The sequence below is a fragment of the Ptychodera flava genome, chromosome 9 (assembly GCF_041260155.1).
Source record: "Ptychodera flava strain L36383 chromosome 9, AS_Pfla_20210202, whole genome shotgun sequence".
NCBI classification, from domain to species: domain Eukaryota; kingdom Metazoa; phylum Hemichordata; class Enteropneusta; family Ptychoderidae; genus Ptychodera; species Ptychodera flava.
This window is the reverse complement of record NC_091936.1, coordinates 27476262-27494975: the sequence shown is the minus strand read 5'-3', so window position 1 is coordinate 27494975 and position 18714 is coordinate 27476262. Positions and strand designations below refer to the sequence as shown.

At 34.9% G+C, this 18714-nt stretch overlaps 1 protein-coding gene across 1 annotated transcript in view; it reads right to left on the bottom strand.

Annotated features, from left to right (window-relative positions):
• Window positions 1–3736: 3736 nt before the first annotated feature.
• Window positions 3737–18714, bottom strand: part of LOC139140524 (uncharacterized) — a 52411-nt gene continuing 37433 nt past the window's right edge. Inside the window, exons 2-3 of the mRNA XM_070709852.1 lie at window positions 8741–8803; window positions 3737–6417 (exon numbers count right to left, since the gene is read on the bottom strand). Of these exons, the coding sequence (XP_070565953.1) occupies window positions 6229–6417; window positions 8741–8803 (252 nt within the window). The 3' untranslated portion in view covers window positions 3737–6228. The remainder of the gene's footprint in view (window positions 6418–8740; window positions 8804–18714) is intronic.

The window sequence follows — 18714 nt, the reverse complement described above, 5'->3', positions numbered from 1 at the left end:
CTTGAAACATAAATAGAACAATCTACATTACATTACATCTTACTCAGAAAAGCATGTGTATTGCTTTGAAGCTTTTCACCAAAACAAAATCAGTCACAGCTGTCAAAGGATATTCATGCCAAGAGTGGCCTAAGCATACCTGTGAGAGTCCTTCTTAACAATAGAAAATATTTCACAGGCTACACTCATTAAGGTAGTATGCATCTCGAAAGTGAAAGACTTCAACTTTTGCTCTAACTTTCCTCAAGGGATCTTTCAATCATTCTCTTTCAAAATCAAGAATAAAAATAGGGGGTCACCGTGCAATTTTTTGTACTAGAGAAACAAATTACCCAAGATTTACCGATATTGGAAATTCAAAATGGCCGCCATCCCTGTATTAACTCTATAGAGAAAAATAAAAGTTTTCGAATTTCGAAAAACTTTGCCAGTGAAAAGTTTTCTTTCACCAAGAGCTTTAAAATGAACCCCCACATGTGGTATATCAGAAGAGAATTGTAAAAGTTTGAGAGTCTGAATGTCTGTCCCCGAGGTGCGTTCCACCTTAAGATAACCACTTTTAACACTACCTTCCCAGTTGTCAAAATGTATGCTGATGCTTTGAGTCCTAAAGCTTACTTTTACGCCATTGTTGTCCTGTTTACTCATGATTTTGTGAAAATCAAAAAAACCAATGACACGTTTCGTCATATATATCTGTGGTATTATATACATACATGTAAGTCGTGCCATAAACATTAACGATAAAGATGAAGGATGAAACAGCAAAAATTGCCAATTTGCAAAGCAGATGCCCCCTCTGTCAGTTTCAGTTTCAAAGTTCAGTCATATGTAGAGGAATGTCACCTGTATGAAAGTGTTTTAATGAGGTTGGTACAGTTTCCACTCTACGTCCTTGCCCGAGGAATCTTGCAGTATTCTCCTTTGAACTCGCAGTGAATTGGGAAATTCTCACTCAACCCAGATCTTGAATAAGACTTCAATGTGAATAAAAATCTGAATTCTTTATCTACGTGGAAGAATTTTGAGATGGAATACTCTTCCAAAGCTTTCACAATGGTGTGCTGAGATTTACATATAAATATTAGCACGTAGTGTGTACTTAAAGTTGACCCGTATTCTTTGCTAGACAGGACTAGGAATGGATGAATCTAAGATCTTACCTCATGCATGGAGTTCAAGTTTACCCATCACGTTACATACTACACATTTGATCAATAGAAGTAAAGTTAGGCAGAGACATATAATGTTCTACTGTAACCTAGCTTGGGCATTAATTGGCATTCTAGCCTTGTATGTACACAGAAAAGAAACAGAACTTATACTGAGACATGTTCCTGCATCAGTCTGTTTCCTTATAATTACTTTCAATGGAGTGATGCGCCATCAGTGACTTGGCAGATATCGAAAAGACACAGAGAGAGATAGAGAGATGCTCTTTTTTCCAGGCCATTTCAGGCTCCAGAACTGATGTTCACATGGCCAATGAGCAAAATTTCACCCATTTATACGTTCAATGTTGTCACGGTAATTTGACTTCCATAGCTAAAACATTCCATGACACCAATGTTGTACAGACTGTGCTGGGAATACGTTCTTGCATCTTCCCGAATTTTATAAGAGAACAAAATCATAAATTAACCAGCATTAATGTACCAAGAGTGGCACTGACTACCCTGTGAAATATTACACATGTCCACACACAGTGTTTTTACAAGGGCCAAAGGAATTACATATTGTTTGCCTTGGGGATAATTCATATATATAGCATTAAGAAAATAAAAACATTTCAACGTTGCTGAAATTCATATTTTGGAACTGCGGCTCTTTCAATAGAATACAACCATGCCATGTCGCGTTTTGAACGATGTATCTATCACAGTGACTTTATAAGGTGCAATGCTTTATACTTTTGTTTGAAACAGAAATTGAATAAAAATGGAAAAAAAAATATTTGAGAAATATGATAGATGGACTTGCTGGAACATACCATTGTGCACTATAAGAAACAAACCATTCTGGAAGCTGTGTGAGCTGCTATTAATCATGAACAGACTGTGTTAAGCACAGTTTGTGCAATCACTTCTCACTGGACACCTCCACCTGCGGAGGTTTGTCAGCTCCTGTGTGATTTCTACTCAAGAGAGTAAAGTGTACACAGACCCGCATTGTCTGATAATCTACAGCTGTGTGAATGCCAGGTGCCCAGCGGTCACGGTTGCATGATCAGCGCTGTATCACAGCCTACATGGGGGACGACTTGTGCGCATCTCCAGGGAGTGATTTGTCATACACTCATGTTATGGAAAGGATTAGAAAATCTTTCCCACATCAATCATACATATGCGCTTACAGTGTACGTCGTAAATCTGACAGGAATGGAAAACAGAAAAATTAGTTTGATACAACGTGAGTGCATTGCCCCGGTTCATCATTGTTTCATCGTATGAAAGAATGTTTAACACATTCATGAAAGAGTTTCCTGGTCTTGACAAATTCAGACGTTCCTAAAGAAAAACATTTTTACATGTCATTTTACAACCTGGCACTTTTCCTGTTGCATTTTGTATTCCTCCCTGGATGTTATAGCGACAAGCTGACACTCAGTTGTACAAGTTTTAATGATAATAATTGGAACTGTATGTTGGAAATCCCCGCTGAGCCTGTAACATATTATTTGTACAAGAAATGAATTCCATAACATTAAACTGCAAATCTACCAGCAGTGCAGAGAACAGACAAGTTGTCCAGCCCAGAGAAAACCATTTCATTATCTCCCTGAGGCCAGATAGTCATGAACTGCCCTACCATGCACATCTATTGGGTATTCAAATTTACCTGGTGGCATTTCATCCAATCAGCTTTTAGCAGTTATTTTGATGCGCAGCTTTCCTTAACATTCTAAAAGGATTGGAAATCGACAAATTTTTGGCCCTAGGTGACTATCACTGAACACCAAAGTTTTTCAAAACTGTCATACAATAATGTTTCCTGCACAAAAAGATGCATTTCCAGTCTGTTAAAAACATGATGATAAAAATGATGTTATTTACTGCTTTTAAGAAATAGTTACTTTGATAAGAATACCTCCGTCAATAAATTTAGCATGATAATGCTGGGATAATTGTTATTACAGCAGAGATTAAGGAATTAGACTACAGTATACTCGGGTGTATATTTGCAAATTTCTCCAAACAATAAGAGTCTGAGATTTGGCAATCCAGATTTTCATTTATTCCAATGTGGTGTTCCAATAATATTAGCAAAATAATATTTGACAATGAACAAACTGAAATTGGTGGTATGGGTAAACCATCATGATTATTGTTGTTGATGTTGTTTTAGCCGAGTTGAATAACCTTTGAACACATAGCAGTTGTCAACTCAGTGAGTTCATACAGATTTGTATCAATCCAGATAGCCCCTACAGCATCTTCTGACCTAAATATTGAATGTGCTGGGTTTCATGGCAAATAAAAAGCTTTCAGAGCTCACAAACATGCTCCAATTTCACATCACAAACTTTGTGAAAGGGACATTTGAAAATTCCTTAGGATCGATAAATTTCCATATTTGCATTGTCAACATTGTTGTTTATACACACTATGAGTCAGTCAAAACAAGCTACAAGGACTCTAAAGTGTATCACACAAAGATAATTAAAATATTATTTTGCATCATTCAATCATCATTTGAAAAGACTCTACAAATACACATACACCACAGTACACAAACATTTTGTATTGTTCATTATTTGTCCTCTTTAATTATGCAGTGACTTAGTCAACCTTGAAAATGATGTTTTTTTACACAAATTTTTGCACATCGCTGGTTCTCTGCCCCGAATAAGGCGGATAACGTCTTCAAATCTAAGTACTCAAGACTTATGAACAGTGCTACCTATATGTCTATAAACTAGCTATTTTAAAGAACAGTAGCTGTAACTCACTTTTTTCACATATATACACATGTTTATTGCACCAATGCACTCTATGGTGGCTTTTCTGGGCGAAAAGCACTGCTGCAATGCAGTGCAAAAGATGAAAGTCAATGTTATAGTAGATGGTACTGGCCAATCAGCGATGAAATGAACATACAGAGAGTCAGGACAACCTGGACAGACAAAGGCAGCTAGTGAACATGACCTTGAAATTACAGCTGATACAAAGAAATGAACATGGTGAAAAAACATCACGAGTTACAGCTACTGATCCTTAAAATGTCCATATCACGGGAATGTAAGTACAACGGATCTTTACTACTTAAACTACAGCTGCCCCAGTTTTAATTATATTTCCCACCCATGCTTTAAAAAGATGTGCACGCTTACTGACTTGGATGTATTTATTGTATTTCCTTGGTTGTTTTAACCTTTTCACTACCAAAACTTCGAATAGCCCAATTGTTTTCCATGACAAAGGTGGCCATTTCAACAGGGAAATTGGGGTGGCAGGAATAAAAGGATGGACTAATCAAATCAAGAAGTCTTTCTTAAAAAAAGTTTCAACACTGGTATGCCTTAATTATTCCGTCCTTCTTGTCAATAATTTACCAAAACCTTTTGTCTTAAATTAAAGCGATAGTTTAAAACATAATATTGCAAGAAAAACATTTAACTTACGAAGAATAAAACAAAAAGTTATTCATTGTTGTCTAACTCTTCAGTGATGTCACAGCTGAAGTATATACATATCCATCATCGCCCAGTAACTTGGGGCAAAACTCTGATTAACTTGTGGCCTTTCTTAAACTCTAATTTACAAATGAAAATAGCTTAGCATATCGCTTGAAAAATCAGAGGCTAAACTATAAAGTAAAGTGGTTTTATATAACCTTATAGTTATTTTTATGAAAAACGATTTGACGGCCTGCTTTTGAGTAATTTAACTTTTCACTTGCTTTGTGTATACTGCGCCAATTGTCACTTTTGATTAATTTTTCAATATTTGTCCAAAACCTTGCTTTTTTACACAGTTCACTTTCCTTTGTTATGCTCCAAAGAAATTATTTGAATAGTCAGGTTTCAAGCTGAACTCATGCATTGAACACAAATATCCGTGTAACCACTGAAACACATTGAATGTACAGGAATTTTGGTCCACATATCTTCGATGTAGTGTTTAATAGTGTTCGATGTATTTGACAGCAATGGCATAAGAATGTTAGGGGAATATTTTCAAAGAGAGACCTTTGGCAAATAAAATGATATCACTTGACAGATAATTGCAATGATCGTGGAATTGCATTCACAAAAATAAAAAAAAAGCACCCAAATGTACATGCAGCTTCTTTGCATGAACTATAGTCAAAGCTTCTTGCAAACATACATGATATCAAGTTGACATAATTAACTGTGCATATATTTAACAAAAAAGAAAGCGAAAATGAACAGAGTCAACAAGTACTTAGAGTCATCGTCTCTTCCTTCTTACAGCTTGAAAGAACAATTTCAATATTTGCACTTGAATATATTGCCGGCAATGTGTATCGCTGAACAAACTTTTCAATAATCCATTAAAATTGGAATGCAAAGAGTATCATGGCACCAGGCCTGATAACAAACCCCTAGCCTTGGCTGATCACAGCTGTGTTATACACACAGGAACATCTCTTCATTGCAAACCTAGAAATGGTGAAATCAAAAACTGAGAAACTCTAACTATAAAACTACATCGTAACTATTATAAAACCCTTTTTATCACTACATGGATGGTTGGTGTACAATTTTGACTTTATGGGGAGACAATGATTTGACAACACAGGTTACCATGACGACATAGGGGTAAGCATGACGGTGGAAGATGGCGTAGAGCCTCAGACGCGGGGAAACATGGCTTGAAATATGTAAATAACATATCCTACGAAACACGCCATAATTACTGACTTATTCTTACCAGATGTTTTAGCTACAAAGCATTCATATCCGTGTACCCATACACACGTAGGAAAAATATGGATGGACGCAGATTTAAACTGCACACTGAGCTCTTGACTTAATGTACATTAAATTGGAAGCCATCAAGTTTCTCGTAAAATGACTGTCCACAGCTAAGTGTTTACAAACTTTCCACGGTGAATTCATATGCTGTTTTTTATTTTTGTTTTTGTTTTTCTGTTTGTTTGTTTTTTCTAATAAAAGCCTCTGGATTGTTCAAAATTTGGATACTTTTTTAACACACTATACAGTCTCTGAGTCCGTGTTGGTCATATATACTCCTTCTTCGCTGCTTACAGTACAGAAAGTGAGACGGTCTGCTTCAATTTCAGTATCTTGGATCTGCAGATCACGCACCGCAGCGGCAAGAGCCTCTGTGAAACGGCTACCTGTATGGTTTTCACAAAACACTTGCGACAGACCACTTTGTGTCCGCAGGGAAATGTGTGCATAGTTGCTTTGGCGTTGATGCACACAACACACTGTGAAGAAGGAACAGACAAAAAAACAGGACACAAAAACATTAGCAAATGGATATCAGTGTAATATGAAAAAAGTCTTCCATATATATATCCTATAGATTATGGTAAACTGGTATGTTTCTATCATAAGAAGTCTATACAGTGACTATGTCATACAGTATATACAGTATGTTATTGTGATAAATGTCATATTTCTATACTTGCAAAGAACATTCAATTTGCATATTGCTGTTTTCACATCCTCATGGAAAACATAGTCATCGTTAACAAATACCTAATTCATATAAGTGGTAAATGAGAACTCTTATATACACAATAATTCATTCTCTCTCAAAAGACTTCTATACATGGAGTGTGAAGTGAGAGTTGAAATGGCGTATTCAGTATTGATCAAATTCAAACAGCTGCATTTCAAGAGAATTTTAACAGCGATATAATAGACAAAAATGCACTAGCTGATAAATATTTCAGATGAAAACAATTCTTTCTGTTTAATCTGTGGCGTCCCTTTAAGGCGTGATTTCCCCTAAGTCAACGGATCTGAGCACGCATCTCGCATGTACGTTATACATTGTGTAAATGCCCCCAGGGTAACTGGATGGACGGCATTTCACATGTAGATGCGTGTCGACGCTACAATGCTTTTTGAAAATGACTGATTCATTTTAGAAATTAATTCATATTCCCTGACACCAAACAGAGAACGTCTCTCGGCGCAGCAAAGGGAAAGGAATTCCAATCAGTTCACAACGGTGAATAGGTTTGTGCCACAAGCAGTGTGTTTATTTGATGAAGGCAGTATATAAAACGTCAGACCTAAAATCAATATGGAGTCTTTGTCTCACAGAAACAGTGCCCCAATATATGAGCTATTAATAGTTAAACTGCCACAATTCAGAGCATACGCAAATAAGAACCATATACCGATGCATGCAAACTACTTAACGATTCCTTGCAATAGTAGGCACAACCCTGTAATTAAAAATATTGAATTTTTTCTTTTAATTCTCATAATTCATAGTTTCTGTACTTTATGTAAATTTATAAGTATTTTAGAGAACAATAAATTCACAAAATACACCTGTCAATTGAAATGGAATTTACGAATAATATATAAAATTTATTACATTTATTGAGTACATTTATTACTTCATAGAAACACCTAGATACGAAACAAATGTACAATGTAAGCGTATGAAATATTCATTTGTAATGTATGGACAGAACAGCTGGCACGCAACAATTCTGAAATTATATTGCCATGCTCATTTGCAGTTCATTAATGATAGATATTTACCAACATATAGCTTTTTGTGGTGCATAATTCTAATTTTGTTGTATTGTTCATTAAAAAAGTGTATACCATGTGACCAATACACACACACACACACACACACACACACACACACACACACACACACACACATATATATAGACAGACACACACACAAAGGTATACACAATCTCACACATAAGCAGGTATGTACACAAATTTACTGTAACTCAATTGGACAACGACTGCATACTTGCATGTTCAACTTTCACTAGCCCCTCATCAGCCCGCAGAACCATAAGATTCTTCCAATCTTTTGGCAACACTGCCCATCACAGTCATGAAGTTTTTTCGATTCACAATACTCCATTCAGTGTTTTCCACCATAATTGCATTGCTTAAACGAGTCACTTGTCTACATGTATGATGTAAATTCAATTACCTTAATGCCTTGAATTCTGCCATTCTACAAAATTACGCCACAAGGGAAAACTTTGGCCCCAACAGAAAGACGCGTAAGTACATGACCAGCATGTATATTATTTTCGACAATGTTATAAAAACATTCAGGGGAATTCAAGAAGATTCTAGACAAAGAATATCAGTGAAAAATGAAATCTAGAATGATCTTGCATTTTGCATGTAATTAAATGAACATGCTGTAAATGAGCAAAGAAATTACAACGATCATTAATGTGATAGCCAATGACCTCATTACAGGATTCTTCAAGAAATTCAACTAACGTTCATTACGTTAAATTTTCCTAAATATGTATAAGCAATTATCCTCGTCAAAGTCCAGCATCAAAATCTTTCTCCCTGCAATCTAATTAAAGGCTAACTTCATTTCAACTCAGCTGGGCAGGATTTGAGTACCTAAGAAAATGTGGCCATTAATTTTATTTTCATTAGGGCAGGAAGATTGATCTAAGTCAACTCCTCATTTTCTGAAGAACTGTTCAAACCGAATGGACCATTAAGGTTTCTGCTTTGAATAAAACACGAAGTCCCTCTGCATTTGTTTGTTTGTTGAACAGTTTGTTTTCTTACCTCATCATCCTCTGAGGTTGATTTGTCAACATCATATCGTTCAAGTTTTAATAGTAGTTTCTCCTGTAAGATAAAAGTAGATGAATGAAAGTTAGGAATATTTATTGCTAAAAAAAAATCAAGATCAGTTCATATGACAATGTGATAATCATGACCAGTTCACATTGTAAAGTGATTGTGATTATGACATGTTCATGTGGTAAAATTGTGATATAAATATCCATCTTTGCTCAATGGTTGTTATCAACAGCGGTTGAGTTTCAAAGAAACCTTGGCCTGATCCAATAACCTCTTTTACATGTATACAAAGTTTGATACAGATTTACTACAGTACTGCTATGTCTTTATCCATGGCCAATTGGCACATCTTTTATTCTCCATGTGTCCTTTAAGCTCTGCATGATTATGTCTCAGTGAAATACACAATGTTTCAAATTGCCCACAATTCTCTTTGATTTGTACAATTGGACCTTGTCTGTCTCTTAAAATATTTGCTCTCCGTACAAAAGTACAAAGGATCTGAATAAATTAATAATTCAGATATTACAATGACGGTTTCAGCACCACTTATAAGAAGCAACTTAATGACCGACTGATAGTTTAACTTGTAAATTCTTCTGTATTAGCAAGTGGAAAATGTTGATATTCTTTTGTAAAACAAAATGGGTTCAACTACTTTCCCAAACAGTGGCCTCTGTATAGGACAGATTTCTTGAGAAAATGCTGTTTCTTTTCTCAGTCAAAAATGCTCAAATTTGGAATAAAAAAGAATGGCGTGCTCTGTAGAACACTTTCAATAGATTTATCAATGCATCAGGGATAGCCAAACTTCACTGAGAATGGTGCAGCTAGATCAGAATGAATCGTGGGATATTTCTCCAGCACTGCATAATAGCTGTACATGCCCGAGGTTGACTGCTTTATAAGACTTGTCTATCATTTCTTTGTATCATTGTAGCAAAGTTTGAACAGCTGACACTGCTATAAAAGCTCTGTGTTTGTTGTTGATTATTGCATATCCGGTCGGGATTGCGATTGCGGGGGCCCTCATGTGTTCGGTAACATGTGGTCTGTCAGTTGTGACAATATCCAGTGATATGACAGAAATTCTGTGGGTATTGAAGAGAGACAGAGACCGGCTTTGACTGCTGGAGTACAAAACAACAGATGTGTCCAATACTTTATTTTAAATTGTCGTGTCTTCCTTTCACAGAAATAATCTCCCGAAGGAATAAATTGTATTTTTACTCATTCGTTTGTAAAACATTTTTTAAAATTTTGAGTTTCTGGCAGCACTAAATATTTGCATATATAGGGTTTTATTTTTATGAAAACTCACAACCTACAATACTGACTCATTTGGCAAACCATCAGTGCAAATATCACTTTTCCACATCTTCACTTCTCTAACAGAAGGTTCACAACTGAGCTTAATTGTGACAATTCTGAGTACAACCTTCCAACTTGGGTTGCCTTCAACTGCCAGCTAGAGTCTGTAAAAATACTGATGTCATGACAACTTTCCTGGCTAAAGATTCGATGGTAAATTTGTGGCCTTCATGGGAACAGTAGTGGTAACTTTACATAATACATACAGGCGATTGGTCTATGGGCATATGAACAATATGAGAGCAACAAAACTAAAACACAAGGACTTCAAAGTTACTAACACTGTGTCGGATTCTAATAATTACAACTAACCGTTCACGTTGACAAGAACATAGATTTTCAAAGCAAACACCTTATGACATTGTAAAATCAATGACATAGACGCAAACCAAATGACAAAAGTTTAAATCCCATATTTTTTTTTGTAGAGGACATTCTGGGTTTGTGCAATGCATGTTTTCAGTTGTTTCCTAAGGGAAACTGACGTTTGAAATAAATCATGTGGGCAAGATAAAACCTACGAAAAACAAGTGTTTGACATGTACTAGCAATTCAACATTACATGTACATTATGCATTTACAACGATTACTGTTTTTTTTACCAAGTTTGAGGTCATTTTGTAGTTTACTGTGGAACAGTCAGTGACGTTTTCCTTCTTCACTTTTTATGTGTGACAGTCAAGGAGCCTGCAGTTGGATATGGCTGCAATTTGTGTGTCACATTGACATTGACAAGCTATGAGTAGATGGTGTATTTGTAAGTCTATATACTTCAGCATTGATGCTTTGGCAAGAGCTATCTGCAGGAGCATTAGCACAAATAGATGTACAGTTCCATACTGATTATCATAAAGCAGACGTACTTCGCTGCCTGGGTAACTGGGTAACCCAGACAGGTTAAGTGGCACATGAACCAGAGAGGTAGGAATTTTCTCGCCGAAGTTTCTCTCTAATTCCTTATTTTGTTTTTTTCTCAGTGTCTCCATTCACACATGTTTAGGTGTTAAGATGGTGAGATTACAGCATCACAATGAATTGAGTTGCCTAAAAGTACAGCATGACAGAGGACAAGGCGCAAAGATGTGACAAACTAAAGATATTGTGCAAGAAACACCTGATCCCTTCGGAAAAAACACCCTGTAAATGTAGGTTTATGACCCTTTCATGACATGGTTTTGCCCAAATTATATTTTGTAATCAATGGTGATTGTGGACTTGTTTACAGGGAATAGGGGCTAACTAGTTGGTGGTAAAAATCCAACCTCTGAAAGAAACTGCTATTTATATGAAATGTTCGGCTCAGGGTATTTTTATTATACATACATAATAAGTTCTTAGTGATCAAGAAAACATGAGGCAGAGCAAACTATAACATTTTATTAACAGTTGATTATTACCAAAAGAATAGTCACTGGAAATGGTACATCATGACTGCCATTTCATTTTTAAGCTAACCAAACACACACCGCATGTAGGTATTACAGAAGAAAAAAAAGTAATTGATAAATGCAAAGAGGCAGCTTGTATGTGGGCAGCACTGTAAAAAGTTAAATTTATCAATTGTCTGAGTTGTAACCACTTCTGTGATGAATTACAAGATGGACCCTGTGAGTGGGTGGACACAGATGGGACCCTAAGGTTACAAAGGACACGTTACCATTTTAGCTAGACACACTAGTGCTGATTATCAATTTACTTTTTCAAAAATCTAAAATATCCTCACCACATAAAAGTGCCTATTTTCTTGACTTTCCTGCTTTGAAGTATCACCAGGTCATTCATCCTGACACCACCAATTATTATACAATCATGGTATATCAAATGACATTAAAAATAAAAGATGAAATTTGTCACTTTTATTATCCTCTATCTCGTAATTCCTAGTGTATAAATAGATGCCATCGCACTTGTCAAAATTCCTAATGTCAAATTATTGTGTGAATGTCATTGATCGCTTGCAGGCTGAGCAAACACTGGCATTTTATCACATACTTTATTAATGTGTATAATACTTTTCAGTGTCTACCATTATGGAGAATACGTGTGTAACATAGAGGTGAGCTGGCTGTGTGGACATGTGACTGTGACCCATGCAATACTCAAGGTTCTCTGACTTTATGAACAAATTCATCATAAAGGTTATCTGCTTTTGTTGCCTTCAGAATTCACATTCATCCAAATTACATATTTTCCATATGACAAGTAGACATGGATGTGAAAGTGCGACTAGCTAATGAATTCAGAAGACTATATAGTTGTCAAAATTTTTGATAATTATATTTTTTATAGAATACCATAATTATTTATTTTGACTTTCTTGATTTCAAAACAGATGTAGCATTTAATGCTTTCAATGCATATTCAAATGATAGACCTATCACACAGTTAAATAGTTAAAAGTTTGCATTTTTCAAGATCCTTTGACATATCATGTATCCGGTTCGGGTATCTGGGTACAAGGTGCTGGCTGTTTGTCAACATAGATTGACAATACTATACATCATAATGTTACAAAATTGGGCTGGAACTAATAACAGTGAAATAAATGGCTGGCTTTAAGCAACGTTGTATGCTAAGGATCATCAACTAAACCATAAAACTGATCAGTATGCCAAGACCGTACTTACAGTGTCAGAGCTAATTGACAGAAAAATGGATTTCAATTTTTTTTCCTGGGATAAGGAAATTGCTTCCATCTCCTACAGAATTAGTCCTCCTAAATCTAAACTGTTATAAAACATTGATGAGAGCCCATTCCTTCCGTCAACATATTACGATGGGTTGGAGTTCAACAATTTTAGAGCAGTAGAGGTTAATACAAGATAAGAAACATGTCTGGTTCTGAAGATTGCAGTCTAGACTGTACGCAAGGTCACCAGATGGTGTATTTCTAAGTTTTCATTTATTTATTCTGTATTTTCTGCGTTTAATGATGGTAAAATCCTAGTTTAGATACCAACCATTGTACGCGAAGTAGATTTTGCAGCTGGTATACTAATAATAGATCAGATTTGGAGTCAATGTTGATGGTGGCAATATCTGAGAAGATGATTGTTTTACAGGAATTACAGGGGGAAATCAGTACACACTTTATGGACACGACTAGATCATTAAATGCCATGCATTGAACATTATCTAACTTTATTGTATCGCAAAATGGCGATACCTAATTTCAGGGGACAAATCTAACCATTATATGGTCTGGTTATCTAGATCACAAAATGACAACAGGCTCAATCCTTATCAGGAAAAATATCATAATGAAAAATGGGTCAGTTTTTCATCAACCACAAAGGGACACACATTACTGTATGCAAACATTATAATAAATGTAACTCCAAGATTAACAATTTAGTTATAAGCTTCTCATCAAAGTACTTTGTTGTTTATGTTATTTTTACCTTATCGAGATAAAGCTTATGTTTACAATGATGAAAAGAAACAATGTATGATCAAAATGCTTTGCATGTGCTCACAAATCAATGATCAAAATCATTATTTCCTGACGGACAACAAATAGTGCAAATTGAATTTTGTGTTAACACATTATTGCTTTGGTAACTTCATATTTGATATCAGTATTTTTTTTGTGACTGTAAGTATCACTTTATGCAATATAGGCAGAGTGCATTATACCTAGAAGATCACTGTTTACAAAGATGTACAAAGTCTAAAGGATTTGGTGTTGGTGAATTTACAACAACAAAGATGCAAATATAGCAGCTAAGTGCAGCCTTTAGCTTAATTTTCAGTGATTCCCTGCACTGTGAGAATTAACAAGCAGTTCCAAGTAGAGAGAATTTCACAAGGTTTATTACATGATACGGATACAGATGGCTACACATGTTGTCATAAACAGCAAACTGAGGGTCCTGGGTGGTGGATATCTGAACCTTTCTGAGGAAAAGAGCATATATTTCAAAGGGAATAACTGCCAAGCAAAAGAAGGTGATTCTTAGGAGGAAATAATAATTGTCGCAGAGGCTTTTTATGTCTACTACGCAACATAAACTTACACTGTTTATGACTTTATTATACAATGTAGTACAATAAAATTTCAGAAATATGGGCAACGTTGTTATTTCAATCACAACATTTGGTAGGAGATAAATCACACATGTTGAAAGAGTTGTCACTCATTTTCTGGAAAATGTAAAAGCGAAGCTTAGAATCTAACATCTTTGCATGTTGAACTCTCTCAAAAAAAACCAACAAGTACCAAGAGTTTACATATGTTATGCCAACAAAGTTTTGTCACAGCAAATCAAATATTTTTTTATAGATTTCCATTTATTGTACATTATTTACCAGTCGCCGCTGTCATTCTTCCGGTTGAGAACTTTTACCCTCGCTTCAGCCAATCAGATGGCTGGATTCAGACAAAGAATATTAATAATGATCCGCCATACAATTTTATGAGGTGATATTTGCCAGTGCCTGCCAGGTTTCCAGAACAAGAGCCATGCCATTGTCATGCACAGTGGAATCTGCATAGCAATAGCATACCTACATAGCTACAAATATAAATCAAAATGGTTTTCTCCAGTACGTTGATAAAAGTTTCACTGCTACAGTTTTGTGAAAGAATTGTGCTTATCAGTGGACAGGATGTTGTTATCTCCGACTCAGTATATTGAATAGAATTTGGAAAAAATCCCTGCGGCTCACTCCATTCACCATTTAAGCACTGCTATCTGTATGACACAACAATAGAAAAAAATGTCTTATCTGAGCTGAGGGATTTGCTATTTGATAACTATTTTCATCAGTTGATGGGAGAGCATGTCTGCTCTAGTACCATTAGAGTGATTGAAAATCTGAATTTAAAACAAGCGACCTAGCCGCCGATATAGCTCCGCCGTGTTTATGTAGAGAATAACTATTTTTGACACATGTTGATGAAGAAGGTGGAAATCTTTGATAGCTCAATGCAGTGGCCAGAAAAAAGTGGCTAAAATAGCTGCAAAAATACACAATAGAAGATTTCATCATACTTTGAATATATCACATCGAATCATCCCTAAGAACATGTCAACCAAAGCTATCTGATGAGTAGTTTTTTGAGAATAAAATTTTCTGACCAAAAATGGCAACAATTGCCCCCAAAAAACAAAAATTGCAGATTTCATCATAACTTCAAAAGATCAAATTTAGTTCATCTATAGAAACCTGTATACCAAATTGAAAAGCTATAAGATGAGTAGTTTTGGAAATACACATTTTTTGACCAAAAATGGCAAAAATTGCCCCAAAAATACAAAATTGCAGATTTCATCATAATTTCAATGAATATCATTCAATTCATCTGTAGGAACCTGTATACCAAATTAAAAAGCTATCAGATGAGTAGTTTTGAAACTACACATTTTTTGACCAAAAATGGCAAATATTAACGAAAAATTCAAAATTACAGATTTTATCAGTTCATCTATAAAAACCCTTATACCAAATTTCAAAAATATCAGACCAGTACTTTTTGAGAAATACATTTTTTGACCAAAAATGGCAAAAATTGCCTTAAAAATGCAAATTTGCATATTTCTGCACAATTTGAATAGATCTCAAATAGATCATCCCTAGGGACATATGTACCAAATATCAAAGCTATCTGACTGGTAGTTTTGAAGAAGAAGATTTTTAAAGATTTTTTACCAAAAATGACAAAAATTGCCTTAAAAATACAAATATGCAAATTACACCATGATTTGAATAAATCTGACTGAAGTCACCCTAAGTAAACAGCATATCAAATTTCAAAGCAATCGGACACGCGGTTTCAGAGAAGAAGATTTTTTTACCAAAAACACCAAAAAATGCCCTAAAAATACAAATATGCAAATTTCACCACAATTTGAAGAAACTTAAGTGAGATCAACCCAAGTGAACTGCATATAAAATTTCAAAGCAATTGGACTTGCAGTTTCAGAGGAGAAGGCAATTGTTGACGGACGACGACGACGACAGACGACAGCGGAAAATCAACCTATTTGATAAGCTCCGCGTCGCTGACAGCGGAGCTAAAAAACTAAGTGCCGAAAGTTTGATAGACAGCTTCATATTTTCAAGGACAAATTTAAGAGTGTAGGTTCTAGCGAACATATTATTTTAGATGTCACTTGTTGCTAATATCAAATGAAGAATTGTAGTGTTTCTTGAGAACAAAGTACTGAGCTTGGGTCGTTACCACAAAGCAAAGCAGACAAATACAAGAGATAAAATAGACAAAAACATATATAAATTGAAATGTGTATAAATTGAAATATATATATATATATATATATATATATATATATATATATATATATATATGGAGAGAGAGAGAGAAAGACAGACAGACAGACACAGACACAGACAGACAGAGAAAACAAGAGAGAAGCATGACAGCTGGTAAAAACGTCGTGTCCATGTTGTCCATGTGAAATTTATGATTGCAACTTGAAATAGACACCACTGTGTGTATTGCAAGTGTTCATATTTGACTCCCACACATCTTTTACTAGTTAAGTCAACACGTGAGCATTGATCTTGATTAATTTTGTTTGCAAAACTACAAGATTTAATTATCCTTCTGGTGATTTATTGTAGAGTGTAGTGGCCATTTAACAAATTTTCCCTTTTAGTATGAGTCTAATGGAATATTGATAGGCAAATCCCTGTTACGATGCACAAAATAGAAGCAGTTCTCACAGTAAAATGTGTACTTTGTGCCGTTGCACATCATAGAGATGTGAAATTCAACCAGGTTTGAGTGTTTGTAGTAGAAATAAATTTGGCTCCTCTTGTCTGTTAGAATATTAACCCTTTGAGTGCTGTAATTTTTCCCACAAAAATTTTACTGCCACATTTTTCCAATTTTTTATGAATTTTTCTGAAATTTTGGAATAATTTTGGACCAATTGGATATCACATTTTATTAGCTGGAGTTTGTTATCAAAATTTTGACAAAAATCCGAAAAAAAATTGACTGGAGTATATTTTCTAAAGGAGACACAAATTGACTTTGGCGCTCAAAGGGTTAAGAACATTTTTTCCCTTAACTCATGCACCTTCATGAGTTTGCTGGCTATGCAGAAGAAATGTTATTAAATTGATTTAAAAATTGGGGAAAAACATGAATTTGAAGTTTTGAAAGCTCATGACAGCCTGAAACTTTGAGTATAATATAACAATTTTTACTGTAATAAACATTATTCTTATATATGCCTAATATGTGTTATATATACACGATTAATAAATTGAAAAAGTAGATGATTAATATCTGTTGGCTCTTTACCACAAAAATTGCTGACATTTGTTCAGCATTTTGCCATTTTTTTCTGATGTATACATAAAAGATCAATGTCTGAGCTATTAAACAAACATTTACAAATTCAGTACGAGAGTCCCACAGAAAATTTCCTGTCTAGTACATGTACGCTTTTGAAAAAGAACCAATCGATATTTCTATGCTAAAAATATCCTAACAGCTTTGTGGGTTTTTATGTTTGTGAAGGGACTAGTTTCATCACTCACGATATCAACAAAGGTTGCAACTCAATGGTAGGTTCTTCAATAAATACACAAGATTGAGGGATATAAAGTTGGCTGCATACTGTTATTAATGGACAGAGGTAACATACATACATATATAGAACATTATTTTTAGGATACTGGCATTGCATCCGCATATAGACTAGTATTCAATTATTTCTTTCTGTAGATATATGAATTAAAGAAATATGTTTTGCTATTCAATAGCACATATATACACCATATATATTTTTAGAATACTGGCATTGCATCCGCATATAGACTAGTATTCAATTATTTCTTCCTGTGTAGATATATGAATTAAAGAAATATGTTTTGCTATTCAATAGCACATATGTACACCATATATATATATATATATATATATATATATATATATATATATATATATATATATATATATATATATATATATATCAGACTGCACTACTTTTGAATGAATATATAAAACAGGCGAGATTGAAAAATATTGAGATCATACAAAGCCTATATTATGGTTCAGTATTATTCCAGCTAGTGTATTTCTTAGTCAATTACTTATTCACTGTGAAAGGCATTCTTTGACAAGAATAAGATTACTAAAGGTTGAAAGACTGGATCATTATTCTTGAGATATTTCTTTATTGTACAGCCACTGTATGAAGTGTACAGCACTTACAGATCTCTCTGGTATTTTCACATCTTTTTATCACACTGTGATTACATTTTACTACCCTTTGCCCCCCCCCCCCCCCCCCCCCCCATCGTCATCACAGCTTAATGAAAATCTTTGTATAGTAACCAGGCTCAGAAATTCAAATTCTCTTTCAATTACATTTCATGTTCAATAACAACAGCCCGGCTCTGCAGCAAACATATTGCTCTTCAAATGTTCAATACATCACGCTAGCGATGAACTTTTTCATCAATGGCATGTGTACACGCAATTTGTGCAAAATTTTTTTTTTTCATTCGAAAAAACCCACGGATCTCTTTCGCTACCCTGACGATTGAATACATCTTACGCATGAACAGCTGGTTCACCTTTTCATTAATGATACAGGAAACGTTGCATT